Here is a 17,874-nt window from a genome sequence, read left to right on the forward strand (position 1 = left end):
GCTTCTCTTCTTTCTTTACCTGACTAATCCTACTCATCCTGTAAGACTGAGCTCATGAGTTCAACTCCAGAAGCTATCTCTGAACTCCCAGGCAGTAAAAGTTCCACTTCCCTCAATATACTCATGGCATCCCTTGAAAACAGTTACCCTGGTATTTACCACATTACAGCTGCCCCTTGGGATCAGCAGGGGATTGATCCCCAAATGCTCAAGTCCCTTATATAAAATGGTATAGTACTTACATATAGCCTTTGTACATCCTCCCTATCCTCCTGTATACTTTAAAGCATCTTTAGATTACTTATAATACCTAATCCAATGTAAATGCTATGTAAATAGCTGTAAATACAATGTAAATGCTACGTACACAGTTGCCTGCACTTGACAAATTCAAGTTTTGCTTTTTGAACTTTCTGAAAATTTTTTGCCCCGATATTTTCCATCCGCAGTTGGCTGTATCCACGAATGCGGAACCCGCAGATAGAGGGCCAACTATATACTGAAATATCTGTGCAACATCCATCTCCCTCAGGAGACCACTAGCCTAAGAAACAAAAATCAGTTCATTTGCCTTTATATTCTTAGAGCCTAGCACTGGCATTCGTAAGTATTCCATAAATGTTTTGCAAAAATGAAACAAAAGCATGAAAACTCTATTCAACACCCATTATGTACATTATGCATTTAAAAATTGCTGAGACATGATCTCTATCATACTCAGTCTAGCTGCAGAGATAATTCACTTATATATAAAAAAGAGGTCACTACAAATTTGAGAAATTATAAGTACCAAATGACTGAGAGAAAGGAAATGCTACAGAAAGTCAATGACTGCAGAAATCACCCGGGTGGACATGAAATTTTCACACAGAATGTGAAACTTAAGAGAGTGGAGGATAGTACCTCCTGCAGGGGAAATGGCCTTGGAAGAGAGATTAAAGCAAGAGTGGATAAACCATGTTTAGAAGACAATGAGTAGATTACTCTAGCTAGGGCAGTTGACTCTTTTCAAAAGGTAAGGAGATATCATGTGACAGAGATAGATGAGGGTCATTTTATGGAAGGCCAAGAATGCCAAACTAAGGAGTTGAAGTGAGGGAAAGCCACATACAAATGCTTTTCAGGAATAATAATGTACATAGAAGCAATGTAAAATTAATTGGCCAGGGTCGGGGGGGACAGGTGGTGGAGTGTGAAGGAGAACCGGAATTTAGTAAACATATGTGAACTTTTTTTTTTTTTTTAAAGGCTAACCACAGTTTTATGAGATCAATGTTCAATTTAAAGATAAAGAAATCATGGGCTTCCCTGGTGGCGCAGTGGTTAAGAATCCACCTGCCGATGCAGGGGACGCAGGTTCATGCCCCAGTCCGGGAAGATCCCATATGCCGTGGAACGGCTGGGCCTGTGAGCCATGGCCACTGAGCCTGCGCGTCTGGAGCCTGTGCTCCGCAACGGGAGAGGCCACAGCAGTGAGAGGCCCGCATACCGCAAAAAAAAAAAAAAAAAAAAAGATAAAGAAATCAAGACCCAGCGATGTTGTTAGTTCAAAAACAGAGAAAGTAGTGGGTAGTGTTTAAAAACCCAAAGTCAATGCTTTCTTCTTGCTACTTGCAAGAACTGCAGGCAAGGTACAAGGTGAATAACTATTTCAACAGTTATGTATATAAATTGACACTGCTGGAAATGAAAAAGAACAGACACCAGGAGGGCAGCATTTCCGAAGTGATGTATGTGTGGAAGAGGGTGAAGAAAAAACTGGGACAATTCAAAGATGACTGCAAGGTTTTAAACCTGAATGGGAGGATGGGGAGTGGCAGCACCAATGAGGAAAATGAGAAAACATGAGGGACAGGGGAGAAGAGAAGGGTAAGGATTAATTAAGAGTTTACCTTTAAGAGTGCTGACTTTGCTGTGACAGAAAGAATTCTAAAAGTAGGAATGTCCAGAAGGCAGAGGTGCAAAATTATCAATCAGTCAGTACCAGTGGCTAAATTTCAGGCATTATATTGACACATAGCTAAAACTTACATGCTTACTATATGCCAGAACTATCCCAAGCACTTTACATGTTAACTCACTTGACCTTTATAACTCTAAGGGATAGATGCTACTACTACCCTCACTTTTCAGATGTGGAAACTGAGGTACAGAAAACTTAAGCAGCTTGCTCAAGGAAATACAGCTAGTAAGTGTTAGAGCTGTGCTTTGGATCCAGGCAGTTCTGCCCCAGAGACCATGCTCTAAACCACTGGTCCCCAACCTTTTTAGCACCAGGGACCGGTTTTATGGAAGACAACTTTTCCACAGATTGGGGGGGAGGATGGTTTCAGGATGATTCAAGTGCATTACATTTATTTGCACTTTATTTCTATTATTATTACATTGTAATATATAATGAAATAATTACACAACTCACCATAATGCTGACAGGAGGCAGAGCTCAGGTGGTAATGCAAGTGATGAGGAGTGGCTGTAAATGCAGGTGAAGCTTTGCTAGCTCGCTCGCCAGCTGCTCATCTCCTGATGTGCAGCCCGGTTACTAACGGGGCTGGATGGCGGTCCGGGGGTTGGGGACCTCTGCTCTAAACCACTATACTCACTGTACTCAATTACACTTTGTTATGTATGATCTTATGCTTATGCCTATTTCACTAAATAGTTTATAAACTCTCTGAATGGTAGGCATGATATCTTTCACCAATTTGTCTCTGCAGGACTTAGCACAATGATTTATACTAAGTACGTGCCTGATAGATTTTAAACAATGATGATGGGGTGACAGCAAAGTACCGTGATTTCTGAGGGAAAAAAATGTTAAAAGAAAATAGAGGAATATGGCCATGCTTTTCTTTTTGCCATAAGTGGGGTGAGGTGGACCAGGAAAGTAAGATAAAATAAGAATCAGAATCTCAGTGCTAAAAACAACAGAGCTCATGAAGTTCCTGTATGGCCGCTGTGCGTACATCATAGCAGCTATGAACTATGTGGTAATTATGTACTTACTTATAGGCCTGGTAAAACTACTTGAGAGTATATTCTCATTTCATCTCCAGGGACCTGGGATATATCTTGGTGCAAACTGAATGTTTACTGATGGGATGGATGGATGGATATGAGAGGGACACAGAAAGACTGAGAGAAAGGAGAGCAAAAGTCTGTGTGTGAGACAGGAAAACAATCAATGGATGAATTTGGCCATTAGGTCTTTGGCATCTTTGGAAAGGTTAATTCCAATAAAGTGCTAAGGAAAAATAGCTGGATTACAAGGGACTAAGGAAAAGAAGATGGTAAGTAAAAGGAAAAACACAGTACAGGGCAAACTTGAAATTGTTAGCCATAAAAGCAAGGTAAGGAAGGACAGAGCTTAAAAGGAAAACGGGAACAGGAAAGAATTTTTAACAGAAGGCTGATATTGGTCCACAAAAGGGAAGACTAGTAAAGGGAATAATTAAAAAGACTAAAAGAGAGACAGCACATCTGAAATAAGGTTCTGGAGGAGTAATATATAAGCAAGAGCAGAGGTAAAGAAAGGCATTCTGCAGGACTCTACTAGCTAAACTGCTTTTCCCTTTTCAAGACCTATACCAGCCATCAAGTCTTCAGGAACTACCACTTCACATATCCCTAGTTCTCTGTCCATAACCAATCTTATGTAAGAAAAACTTAGAAAGGCCTGGCCAGAATTCTAATGTCATATATTAAATGGGAGTGAATAAAATTTTTTAAAATGTATTTGGAATAAAGGAGCCATGAGATGCCTGAAATGTCAATTTACCCAATAATCCACTTTTTTAAAGTCCCATCCATATTTCAAAACCCAGATAAAATCTCACCTCCTCCAAGATACCTTCCTCACCCCAACTCCATTGGAATAAAGTTCTTTTTCCCTAAACTTACACAGTACCTGTTTCTCTATCATAGCACTTACCAGTTCATCCACTATTACAGTTACTTAAATGTCTTTCTCTAGTATCTTTGAGTTTCCCATAGGCAAAGCCCCTATAATTGTGCTCTGCACATAGTAAGTGTTCAATAACCGCTAGTAAAATAAAACACAACTTTTTAAAAAATATATTTAAAACTTGTACAAGTTTCTATGAGTGAAGTCTAAACATAGTAACTAGCCTATTACTACCTAAGAGAAAACTGCTAAGAGAAGCCTTAGAAATAATCTGTGTCTTTAAGGAGAAGAAAAAAAAACATGAATCTAAGTGAATCTGCACCCACAGGGAACTTCTGGCAATGTGTGGAAACATTTTTGGTTGTCACAAGTTGGGGAGAATGACACTGGCATCTAGTGGGTAGAGGCCAGGGATGCTGTTAAACATCCTGCGGTGCACAGGATTGCACCCTGCAACAAGGAATCATCTAGCACAAACCCTGAACAACACTGTTACCTACTCTACCTGAGATTCCTAAAGTTTTCTTAACGTAGTCACCTACTCTTTCCACTGACTTAAAAACTGGGTCTCAGGGAAGGTGAAAACAACCTGCCTAAGCAGCTCCACTTACATGTTAACAGGAAAGGAGTTGGTTACAGGTTCTCACTTACCATGTGACATGTTTGCCAAAATGCCATCCCTGTATTTTTCTGTAACTGTTGATTAGCCCTTCTTAGTTATATGTAACCTCCTAGATCACTGTTAAGTCTATCCACAACAATTCAGCAACTAAATTAAAATATAGCTTGATTACAAAACTTAAATGGCAATATGTGATGACCATCTGCCAAAATACCCACCTACAGATGAACAATCGACTATCCAAAAGACATCTGCTTAATAGTCTATTCTCTGAAAAAGATCAATCAGATAAACAAACCCACCTAAACTTTCAGGTACTCATGCATGCCACCAATAACAAAAACCTGAAAGGCTAGCCACGTTTAGAGATGTAGTTGGAGGCTGCAAATGGTATTTCTCCACCATAAAAAAAACTATCCCTTTTCAAGTCTGAACTCCCCTCCACCCCAAAATTGCCTCATGACAAACCTGCTACACTAGTGAGTCCATATCTTATTATAACATATCTTACAAAACAAAACAAAAACTCAGCAAATGCTTCATCTACCATGAAGGTAAAACATAGCAGCTGTTAGAAAGCAACGAAAGAAAGGCTAGGACAGGAAGTATACATTTTGAATCCAACCGAAACCACAAGGGAGGCAGAAATTAACTGCTAAAATAATTTAGCCTGTTAATATCCAAGCAGGTAAAATGCTATTAACATTAGTATAACAAAAAATAGACTTATAAAGCCTCAAGAGAGGGTCATTTTTTTTTTCAAACAATTTTCCCATGTTTGGTAAATCGGCCATGTTTGGCTGATTTTCTGGGACCAAAGCTATTTTAAATCCTGGGCATGGGAGTGGGAGGGGGCTGGATGGGTCAGGGGGAGACTTCTCAACCATGTGAATTAAATCAGTGTGTGCTGTAGGACTTCTTGAAGCTTCTAGCAACAGTGAATATCCAGTCCAGCATTACCAGATTCTTCCAGAACCTGGAGCCCACCTTATTTAGTATATTTATTTCTCCCAAATGATCCCATGACCTTGTTCACCTCCCCAGGCTAGAATAGGACTCTGCTTGTTACTTTATCCAGTCTCATCCCCTCCCTTTACCTCCCTCTGTCTCAAGATTTACAGTGACAGATTTTCGCTTACAATATACTGGTTATTTTAATTAGTATGTAAATGACAGCCATTTTCCTGCTGTCTCAGGAAAACCACCTTGTGGATGTTATATTACTTCTACTTCTGGTAACAAAGTTTCTGACAAAGAAATGTGCAACTGGAATGCACCTCTCCACCCACAGAGGTATCATACAAAAAATTTCTAACGAAACAGACAATTTGTAGGCCTTTCCTGTCAGTGGTCTAACGCCAGGGATCAACTTCAAGTGGATCCCACATAAAAACCTTCAGCATAAAAAGAAATTAAAGATAAAAAGAGGAGAACAGTGGAGGAAAGAGGGAGGGGAGTATGAACAGTTGCCTCCCACAGTCACAGCAGATGTCATTCAGTGGCACCAGTGCCACCTTGTACCATCAGATTTGACCTGTTTGGTATTCCCTATGGCTATGATTATTCCACTATCTCATCTTCCAAAACAACTTCAATGATACCTTTCCTGTATGGTACTTCAATACTTCCCCCACCCATTTTTCCAACTTTGACATGTTCATTTCCATATTTCTATTCTTTCAAATGCTATTCTCTTAAAGCATGAAATTATACCTCACCTACTATCTTCTCTATGGCTTATTCTCATCCTTCTTCCACCCTTCTCAAATGAACTATATTCAATACACCCTATTCTTTTACTCAACAAAGATGTCAAAGTCTTTACGAATCTTTGCATTTTGTCATAAATCAAAAGAGAAAACACTGAAATTTTCTTCAATCCGAGTATTAAATTTCCAATGTTATTCAGTCTAGAAGCCCCATATTTAAGACCATTTCTTATTTTTATAAAATGTAAGAAAGTATTCTCAACTTAATCATTTGGATAGGAATCTTACTACGTCTCCTATTTCAAAAAATGACACTCCCCTTCTAACCAAAAAAATTTCATCATCCTTTCTTGCCCAGAACATCACCCATCCAGAGGATAGGCTTCCTCTCCTTTCATCTATGCTCTACTTCTACAACTCAAGACGAATTCAGTCCCCTTGCTGTTGAATTCCCTCTTTCTTTGTCTTACTGATGCTTCTTACTGCACATCCTCATTTCTCACTCTTTTGAAACTGCCATCTTACCACCCCACCATTTCAACACCAGACACCCTGGCTCATTTACTGTAAGAAATGAATTCAGCTGAGACAAAACTAATTTTCATCTACATGAGGGAAGATCTGTAGCTGTGCAGTCTAAAAATTGCCCAGTCATGGTCGTACACCACTGACAAAGGTAGACAACAACACTCTTCCTAAAGTGAAAGTCACAAAGAATAACTGCTATACGCCCAACCACGCTCACTCAGCAATACCCAGCATTCTCCCTGGGTTGTCTATAAAAACCAATGGTTCCATACGCATCAAAGAAACGAAAGTGAACATGATGCTTCCCTGAACATAGTCTCTAGTCTCTCACAGCAGACTTTATTTTTTAATTTTTAATACAATTTTAAAGGTTACTTTCCATTTACAGTAATTACAAAATATTGGCTATATTCCCCATGTTGTACAATACATCCTTGAGCCTGTCTTACACCCAATGGTTTGTACCTCCCACTCTTCCACCCCTATACTGCACCCCACTCCATCCCCACTGGTAACCACTAGTTACTCACAGCACTTTACTTTAAATGGAATGATTATCTAAAGAAGAGAAAGAGGGAAATTCTGGCTGGTGCAAGCCTTACTTTATTACCTCTTCCCATCTCTGCCCCAGACTACTATTAGCCCTAAGACTTGCTTTATTTACTTAGGATAGATGAACAAGATTGAGAAAAGACTGGCTCTCAGGAATTTTTAAGTGATTCCAGGTCCTATGCCTGTTCAGTTTTGCCTATTCAACTTTAGCTGGAAAATTTAGGCTAAACATTGTGTTCATTCTTATTCTTTTCTCCCTCCTTCAATGAACTAAATTCATCTCAAGGTGTCTACTACAGATTCCCACAACCTAAGGATAAGTCTTCCTTACCATGCTAACTTTAAAAACGTAAGATACATTAACACAGAAGCCTCTCAAAGCCAACTGATCTTCCCATTAAAAATACCACCACTCTCCCAATCTGCTTTTCATCATACCTTTCCAGTCCCACTGCCACCACCTTATTTCTAACCCTTAACTGCCTACTACACAGATTCATCTTCCTAATACATAGCCATGAACATGTGATTTCCCTTCTAAACAAATCATCTCAGATTCTCCACTGTCCACCCATTTTAACCATAAACTACAGACCATAATATTCAAGATACTCTCAAATATGGGCACCTAATCAAACAGGCTTTCCCTGACCACCCTTGTTTATAAAAAAACAGCACATCCCTGTCTTGCTTTATTTTTCTTCCTAGTACTTTGTCACCACCTGGTAAACATATTTATCTGTTCATATGTTCATTTGTTGCATCCTTCTATTAGGAAATACTTTCCCACGTTCACTCTTTGGTTCACCACTGAATCCTCAGTGCCTAGAATACAGTAAGCTCTCAAGCCATACCTGTGGAAAGAATGGATGTCACACAGTATAGCTGATCTGGAGTTAGAAGACCTACATTTGAGTTAGAGCTTCCACATACCAACTATATGATCCTCAACAATTTTAACTTCTTTGGGCTATACTTTCTTCATCTGTAAAAAGAAGGGGTCAAACTTAATAAGCTATGAAACTCTTAAGTTTTTCCAGCTGCATCACCTTACATTCTTGTTTAACTGGACTGAATACCTCGCCCAGCACCCAACCCTCCTTTCCATATATCTCTGCTCAGTTTCCTTACATTTGGATTCCTCCTTCTCAATCCACACTTCTCAGAATACTGTTTATCTTTAAGGTCCATTTTAAGTGCCATTTTCTCCTTGAAGCCTAACAAACTGTAAACTCTGCAAGAGGAGGGTGGAGTTCTCACTTTTCTACTCTCAGAAGTTATTATAATGCCTCCCATATAGGTGATCAACAAAATGACTGATGAATCATGTGTATGAATGAGAAAATAAACAAAGGAAACTTTTCCTGATTCACCTCAATTGCTCAGGTAATCTCCTGCCTTTGGACTCTTATAAAACTGGCATCTTTCACGATCCTTACCATATTTTACTTTCCTAATACATACTAATCTACAAATTCCTTAAAATTAAGGACTGTCCTGATAGTTTCCATATCTCCCCTCTACAGCATCTATCATACGTCTTTGCCACAGTTGTATTTATTAAGCTTATCTGATATGTTAAACAACAAAGGGATAATAAAGGAGAAAAAGGACTTCGATATACAGGTATCTTTCCAACTACCCACCGTATAGTTATTGAGCATACATGATGTGTGTTATTAAACTCAGGCATGCCACCATACTTGAAAGATCTCATCATTCCCTCCTCTACACACACTGCTTAATAAAACGATTACTACTTTCAAAAGCAGAATAGCTACCCTCATGTATCACCCAACTACAAACCTTCTCTTGAAACATACATGCAGGGATCCACTCACACATCAATACTTTCACTTCACTAAACAGCTAAAGTGACTTTTCTGCTCATTTCAGACTTCTAACCCATCCAATTCCCTCCTCCACAAGGTATGAAACCACTTTTAAAATCATTTTCCCATAAGCCTGCCCTTCTTAGTTCTGCAACTAAAAGACAAAAAGGACCCGTTTCTGGATCTTCCTTCCCCTTTTCTAAGCAGTGGCAACTCCCCAATTAATCCCAGGCTCTGACAATCTTATTTTTCTCTGTCATCAAGATTTTGACCCTCGTTTATCTCTACCTCCAAGCTCTTATTCTGCATCCATGGAACCTTCCTAGCTGCACAATAGCTGGTGCAATATGCTCTCGCCACCATGTACTTGGTTCCAATGTGTCTGCATCTTCTTCCTCCTACAATGTGTGTCAATCGCCCCCTTAACCCTCCCCAGATACACATCACATACTCTCTCACTATGCACCCATACGTCACTCTACCTCAACATACAAGTTCCTTACACCACTCTTAATGAATCCACACGACTCTTAGAATGGAATCTTCCGACTGCACTGATTCTAACCCAGTTTCTTCGGGGGAACCCAACCGCATCCGTAGTGCCTCCTTCTTTCCTCACTTCCTCACCCATTCCCTTCTTTATGCCCTCCACCCGCACTCCGCCAACTAACTACAGATGACATTATTCCTCAGTACTTCCAACCCCAGAATGAAGAACAAACTCCAGCTTCCTGCGGTCTCCCCCTCCTCTAGTCCTCCCTCCCCGGCCCCACACACACCCCAGGTGTGCAGACTTCCACCTTGTCTTCTCCCCATTCATCGCTCCAGTCAATCCCACACACCACGTTTCCCCGCCACCGGGATCAGACACCTCCACACCCACCTCCACTCCGGGTCGCCGCCGCCTCCCCCCAACCCTCACTAGAGAGCCCGCGACCCGGGGCGCGCGCGCACACACATTCTCACGCTTCCCTAACCTCCTTCTCCGCACCGAGACTAGCCGGCTCCGCTGGAACTCAGTCCTGCTCGCGGGGGCTAGGCACCCAAGTGTGTGCCTGCTCCGCCCCCTCCCGCTGATCCTCGCAGCCCCCGCCTCCCTGCCGGGGAAGGAGAGGACACAGCAACTCCCCCGCCACCCCGGATATACCACCTCTGTGTCTGTTGCTCCATGCCCCAATCTTCGGCCCGCTCCCCGCTACGTACCGGGTCGGCCTCGGCACTCACCGGAGATACTGCGCGCTCTGCAGGCTCATCCTCCGCCGCCGCGTCTTTCCGCGAAGCCTCTGTGGGTCTCTCAGGCTCCTCGGAGCGGCCCCACGGCACCGCGGGTGCTGGCGGCCGCCGCCATCTTCCTCTCCTCCGGCTCCTCCTCGCTCGGCGGGGGTTGGGGGTGAGTGAGGCGAGGGGAGGGAGCGGGGATAGCTGCTCTCGCTGCTTCTCCGGCCCGTGGGACTCAGGGACACTCCGACCCGGGAGGGGGGAGGGGGAGGGAGAAGGGATAGGGGCGGGGGAAAGAGGAGGGAGAAGCAGAGGAAGGAAGTGGGGTCTCTCTCGCGAGATTTCAGCGGCGCCGGTCCCTCCGGGTGATTTCCGCCTCTCTGTAGCGCTCCCTCTTGGGATCAGTTAGCGGTGGGGCGCCTGTGCGGCTGCTGAGCGGCCCACTGGAGGCGATTGGCGGCTTCCGGCCAATCCACCCAGCTTCTCCCGCGCAAGGGGGCAACCCCAGCCTCACCGGGAACATCGAGCTCAAATCAACCGGGAGTTACACTCAAAGTCTTCCCCTGTCTTTGCACTCCACCCGATTTCTCTCTTCCTTTTTCCACTCCTCCACTCTTCCCTACCGGAAACGACGCCCCTTCCTCCTGCAGTTCCGGCCGCCCGTCCCTCGTCTCTGGCCTGCCCTCGCGCCCTAGAGTGAAGCTAAGGACCCCCTCCTCTTTTCTGTGGCCCCACCCCCTACACGCAGGGAGGCTGTTGGAGGGGGATAGGGTGGAGCCCAGGGATGAAGAGAAAAGAAACGAATCGGATTGGATAAGCAGCTGCCAAGGCAACTGGAGGCTGTAGTTGTATTGTCATAGTAACCAATGTATGCAGACAGAATGACCCTCCCTTGGCGAGTGGATTCCCCGGAAAGTGCCCAGGGTTCCCCTTGGCTTCCCTTCCATCTAAAGGCCTCCCCAAGGTTGGAAATCCGGGTAGTTCTCCTGGGCGGAGAAGTTCATTTTCTCCTCCCTTTCCCTTTCCCGCAGCAATGGGGAAGACCCCGAGGCATTCACCATGGGCTTTTCCACCCGCCTGCGGGCGGGAACCACCTCCATAGTTTTCCTCTCCGTGCCGAGCTTGGGGAGGGCTGGGCCTACGCAGAAGATGCTGGGCCTGAAGGCTCGTGGGCGGCGGGCTGGAGCAGGCGAGGCGAGGCGGCGGCGCTAGGCTGCGAGGCGGGCGAGGGGTTTCCCCACCACTGCCCCCGGCTCTGGGAGGCGGGGTCCCGCCAGGACGGGGTCCCTGAGGGAGGAGAACGGCACACGACTGCCGAGATCCCTTTTCTGCCGACGGGGACATACGACTTTCCCCGGCGGGTCGACCCCTTACTGAAATCCCCCAAACTACACCCCACACATACTCTCGGCGACCTAGCCTCCTGCGAGCCCCCCACGCGGCCTTCACGAGCCACCTGCTGCCGCGAGGAGGCCAGAGTGAGAGTGGGAACTCATCTTGGAAGGCTAACAGGTGATTTTTCAGCACTTAGGGGACGTGGCGAGATGCTCACGACCGCCATCCCTCTGAGAGGCACCCCCCAGTAGGAGTCCCCCTTTCTTATCAAAAACAGACCTCCGAGTTCCTTTCTCCTTTGCAAACTTCCTCCTTCTCTCAGGCGTTTGTAGTATTTTAGAACTTGTCACTATGTATCTTTTGGGTTGGAGAGGAAAACATTGGGTAAAATAGTATCAAGAAAAACCTAGATACTTGAGCGAAGTTCCTATGAAAGGCTTCTAGGAAAAGGATTTTCATTCTTTTTGAATGTTTATTATGTGTATTTTGTCTCATGTTTGAGGCTAAAAAAGCAGAATAACGTAAATGGGCTCAATAATAATGAGTGTGTGAGAAGTAGCTGGAGAAGTCGTCGTGTTAGTGGTTTGAAAGAATTATTTGACATTTTACAAATTATATTTTCCATTCGTATTGTGGAGGCGCTTAAACAGCTGTCCCAACGTACTTTAGGATGTATAACGGTATAAACCCCTCCAGGAATGCAGCCCTCACTGGACAGTTAAAATCATAATTTTAATGGGCTATTTTGGTTCGGCTCGGTCGGGGTACCTGATTCCTTTTGTCTTTCATGCTAGGTGAAAAGGCGCTATCAAAATCCTTCTCTGAGACCGCACCTATTAAAAGACTGGGCCAATGTCTGTGTGTAGGTTGGGAGGAAATGAAAGTACAAGCTACTTTGAAATAAATCCCAAGGACAGATTATCATTAACGACATAGAAACTGAACTATGCCCCTCATGCTGCATGCGCCTTCTGTGATGCAGTGTGACACGCGGTGATTGCAGCTGTACATTGCCCCGTGTCGTCCCTCCACCCACCGAGGGGCCGCCCACTCATGGGAAAGAGAGCCACCTAGTGAAAGATTGTTCTCATCTCTGGTTTAGGATCCGGCTTTTCTTCAACCCTGAGAGCCCAAGGATGGAGATTACTACTACATATTACCTAAAATACCTTAGATTTTCTTCCTGAAATTTATTGGTTAGATTTTTTTAAAAGATCTTAAACAGAATAAAAGTTTATGTTGTGTAAAATAACCACCCCCTTAGTAATCATCCTAATAACACTTTTTATGTCTGTGCCTCATATCTCCAGTCAACAGTATATGAGCATATATCATGACCCGCCTGACGGCCTAGAAAAATATTAGTATCTTCTCGTTTTGGAAATAAGGAAACTGGGGTTGGAAAAAATGAATCCTTTTGTTGTGTTGTTTGTTTGATAAACATTACTGAGCATTTATTATATTTCAGACACTGTCCAGGTTACTGTGGATACTACCATGGAAGAGACATGGTCCCTGTCTTGGAGGAACCCACCTTCTGGTAGAGATACCAGAGAATAGAGACATGATTTGGATGCAATATTATGGGTGCAAAAATTAAGGTAAGAACAAAGTGCACAGATGAAGGTCAGACATATAAGCAATCTTTATATTTTAAAGCAGCTTTCCTAATAATGGTTCAAGATTCTTCAATAGCTTTAGTGTCCCTACAAACTAGATAGAATAGTAACATTTAATTTTACAGACTGTAAAACTTTGATGCCCATCTTGAAAATAACTTTTAAAAATCAATAGGATTCAGAAAAATTATGACCCAAATTTACATATTGCTTAATGTACATTTTCTAATCTCATCTCTTTCTACTAGTACCCATCAACAGATTTGTAGAATACAAGCGTTTTTCTGCAATATTATTCACGTTTTCTCCCCTGCAGATAAAGATTACATCTAAACCAAAAGAAATTATAGATGAGAACCTGTTTCATTTTGTTTAATCCTACACAATCTTAAGTTTTTCAGTTTATGCCTAAGTTATTTTATTGAAAGACCATAAGCTAGGAGACCTGAGTGTGCATCCCAACTCTGCCATCTCAGTCTCTGAAGTTCAGTTTCTTCCTTGACCAAAATGGAAACATTACCTATTACAGGCTTCCTGTGAACTTTAATGATAATATAGGTGACTGACGATATGAGTGCCTGACATACAACACTGGTAGTTGATGAATGTCAATTTATTTTTTGCCCTCTTGCTCTTATATCAAGCTAAAACTAATAATTTAGAACTACTGCAGCATAAAATTATTTTTTTAAATAATAGTTTATCTAGTCTTTGTCTGTAATACTCATAAATCTGACCACACACCCAAATTTATTCTTATTCAGTGCTAAAAGATAGATTTCTTTATCCATGACACTGAATACAGAAAAGAACACAATATCAGGACATTGTGAGTCAGATTCCAGAAGGTTGAAACTTTTTAAAAACCTTTTATCACTAAAAGCAGCCTAATATAACCACATTTCTGCCCAAGAAAACAGAGTGGCCAGTTTTCAACCTGGCACCAAGTACTTGCCGAGAAGCTACTCGTAACATTGCTATCAAATTTACCCAGAGCTTTGGTAGCCTAATAATTAATACATAGTAAACCTGCTCCCTTTTTATAATAATACACATCTCACCTGTTCCATGAAACCTTAACAAGCACTAATTTATTTTAATAGTTAACCTACATATTCTGATTGTTTCCCAATCATGTGTGCAATAGGTACTTAATGTGCTTCTATTTTGATGAGAATGCTTTGTCAATTGCAGTACTGAAGGACACAATGTATATGAAGCTGGCCCATGTTCTCGTCATTACTACACCTCAGGTGTGGAGCTAAGTGATTGAATCAAGTAAGTAATTCATTCTCTTCAAATAGTGAGACAGATACAAATTGACATTAAACTCAGGTCTCCTGTTGCTCAAGATTTCTCAGACTAAGGGTCAGCAGCCTTTCTCAAACAGTTCACCAAGTGTGAATTTATTCATTGGTTTCTAAGAAGGAGTCACTGAGCCTCCTCCAGAACAGTCAGGAAGCATTGCAGTCCAAGATTTAAGAGAAGAAACTTCTGGTTTGGGAGGCAGTGAGGTGACAGAGAGTGGTAGTCAGAGCTGGCTAGCTTTCCTTCTCCACTCTCCTAATATTTACTAATGGAAATCTTATTAATCTTCAAGAATTTCTCTCAACTCCCAGTAAGAAAATACCTCTGGGAAAGAACCACACCTTAAAATCCTATCTACTAATTTAATGGATGTTGGCCATCTGGAGAAGACAAGAAGAAATGCCCATAGGGAAGACCGAAGAGTATTAAAAAAGAAAATTAAAACCTTAGCCTCTTACACTCTATATTGTCCAAAGGCCTTGGTGTTCATGGATCTCTTTACTACTCCAAGCACAGTACTACTGAAACCACCTTGGGGTCCATAGTCTAAAATCAATATATTTCATGTCAAAATCTGTTGTATTACCCAGAAGCTGCCATTTTTTTTCTTAAAACACACCACTAAAAGAAAAAAAAAATCTTTCCCTATTATATAGTCTCTACTTTCCTAATTTCTGGAGGGTAGACAATTATTTTTGAGCACAGAGAATGTGATACTGATATTGTCATAAATCTGCTCTTCTTCAAAACCATAGGAAACCACATGTGGGCACACACGCTCATACACACATGCATGCCTTCCTCCTTTCCCTACCTTTATTATTTTACCACTTCTATTTTCAATTCAAGTTAAAATGTGATATAGATGAAAAGCAAAGAAACTCAGGACATACATTTCAAGGCTTACTTGGGTACTTATAGGTACCCAAGTACTGTTCTGCTTTGCTTAACTATCCTAAGGTCTTTTCTATTCACAGAAAAATTCTACATATTATAAACCTAGATAGCTTGTCCTGCATTTATAAAAATTCTTAGTATCATTGGACTACTAGATATGAGAGCATATTCCAGAACAAATTAGTGAATTAATATATTCTTATAGTCTACATTTTAGCTATTTTAAGCTTAAAATTTTTTTAAATTCCTGGCTTGAATTTTCCATTGGCTTTCCATTGCCCTCAGAATAAAGTCCCCAATCCTTAGGGTGACCTATGTGATCTGGTCCTTGCCTGCCTCTTCTCTAACATTTCCTGAAGTCAGCACTCTAGCCACAGTGACCTTCTCTCAGGTCCTTGAATGGGTTGTGTTCTTTTCTACTCAGAGCCTTTACACAAGCTGTTCCCTTATCTAGATAACTCTTCTTCCTTCTTGTGCTTCAAGCCTAAACTTGAACTTCTCTGGAAAAATCTTCTCTGCCCCACCTCCCATCAAGCTAGGTTAGCTACACCTATTACATATTCCCATAGCACCCTGCCCATCTTCTTCATGGCATTTGTCATGTTTGTAATTCTTTGTTCAGTGTCTGTTGCCTCCAGTTGGCTGTAAGCTCTGTAGTGCAAACACTGTACCTGTTTTGCTCACTACTGTATTATCACTCCGCTAGCAGGGTGGCTGATACAAGGGTGCTCAATAAATGTTTGTTGAATCAATTAATCTTGGGGAAAAAAGTAGAAATTTGGACCACGACTTTCATATAAATGCTTAAAATTTCTGATGACCTTCCTATGGAATATAGAAGTCATTACTAAGCAATAAGAAAAGAACTCTGGGCCTTCAACCCATCTGAGGAATCTATTATATTTATCATGATGAAAGTTTTAATTAGATGAAATTTACTTAGGCAATGAGTAAAGAGCACACATAAGATTATGGGTAACTCACCAATTATCTCACCACAAAGTCTCATACTTCAATGTAGGAAAAAAGTCTTCAGTGTCCAAGTCACTTTTATTTAACCTTTTATGTTTTCTAATTGGGGAATAGGGGAAGCAGTTAACTCTCTTATTATATGGCAAAGGAAAAAACACTGCTGAGGAAGATGGCAAGAGAGAAGACAGATTATCAGCTAGGCTGGAAAATAGGATAGAAAAATTAGATTTAAAAATTCAGAAAGAAAATTGGATTAGAGTGTAGAATGGAAAGCTCAGTGATCTTTGTGTTTCTCACCAGAAAAGTGTTTATAAATTCTGGCCTTATTATTGTTAGTTTTTTCTCCTGTAATGAGATAGGGCTAAATAAATTTAATGTAAGTTTCTTAAAGAAAGGGCCATTTGCAATTTCAAAGTAAATGAGATATTTAAGTTATATTTCTGGAGGCAGGCATGTTCTCCAAGTTCAATTAGAAAATGTGTATAACATACCTAGGCTGTGCCAGGCACTTAGTAGGCAGTCAACAGGTGGTGCTGCTCTTGTTATGCATGTAAGATAAATTAGAGCTTCACACACTCAACTTCACACTCTAATTAATGTAGATTAAACTTGTTTTTTTTTTTTATAAAACACAGAATGTTGTAAAATTGCATTTGGAGAGAGAGAGGTACACAGCATGCTGCCTTAAAACTGTATGGCTAGTTGTATCATGTGATCAAGTATAAACTGCCAAGAGGGAAAACAGCTTTCATCTACTTACAGAGAATGTCTCAGTTCACTAGGAGTTTTATACTTGGATGAGATGAGATCCAAGATCTGTCAAAACCGAAGAAGATAAGGAGGCTCATGAGGAGTGAAACCACCTGCTTATGCTTTCCCTGCCCTCTTTCAAACTGCCATTTCTGGCAGGCTCTCTGGCTTACTCTCTCTCATTGTCTTGCTCTCTCAACCACTGTCTGCAAGCTTTCCTTTATGGTCCCCAAGGTGATCCAATCCTTTGACCAAGAGGATGTGCATGGTTTTAGTTCTTTAATAATGGCCCTGTGGTAAACCTATAAGGCATGCCAACTATTGGGATGCCAACACTTCCAAAATGTAGGTGGCAGTGGCCTGGATGTTACAGAAGGTAATTAGTTTGTAGAAAGCAAAGTTGAAAATTACTTTTCTGTAAGTATTTGTGGGACAGCTAAATTGTAGCATTAAAGCACAATAGGAATTTTAGGTAAAGAGTTTAGGGTCTATAAGGAATGTTCAAGTGATGATCAATTCCTATCTTTCTCTGCTCTTTCAAGACAAATCTAAATCTAAACCAATCCTTTACTTCTGGGAACCTTAATCTGGTTGTATCCTGATACTAAAGAGAAAGCTTGATGAGTTA

The 17,874-nt window shown here is 41.7% G+C and overlaps 2 protein-coding genes across 11 annotated transcripts in view; one reads left to right on the plus strand and one right to left on the minus strand.

The window, feature by feature from the left end:
* Window positions 1-11,281, minus strand: part of SMG7 (SMG7 nonsense mediated mRNA decay factor) — a 72,348-nt gene extending 61,067 nt beyond the window's left edge. For 2 of the 10 annotated variants that reach the window (XM_082616067.1, XM_082616065.1), the window contains exon 1: window positions 10,372-11,279. Coding sequence is in view for 3 of the 10 variants with exons in the window: in XM_082616068.1 (XP_082472194.1) it covers window positions 10,372-10,400 (29 nt within the window). In the remaining 7 variants the exon portion in view is untranslated. Of the gene's footprint in view, window positions 1-10,350 lie in introns of all 10 variants that reach the window. The other 8 variants (XM_082616069.1, XM_082616068.1, XM_082616071.1 and 5 more) reach the window with 8 other exon arrangements.
* A 3,240-nt stretch (window positions 11,282-14,521) lies between these two features.
* Window positions 14,522-17,874, plus strand: part of NMNAT2 (nicotinamide nucleotide adenylyltransferase 2) — a 208,085-nt gene continuing 204,732 nt past the window's right edge. The window contains exon 1 of the mRNA XM_082616077.1: window positions 14,522-14,597. The gene's annotated coding sequence lies outside the window, so the exon portion shown is untranslated. The remainder of the gene's footprint in view (window positions 14,598-17,874) is intronic.

The sequence above is a fragment of the Mesoplodon mirus genome (assembly GCF_964341445.2).
Source record: "Mesoplodon mirus genome assembly, chromosome: 3".
Taxonomy (NCBI): Eukaryota; Metazoa; Chordata; class Mammalia; order Artiodactyla; family Ziphiidae; genus Mesoplodon; species Mesoplodon mirus.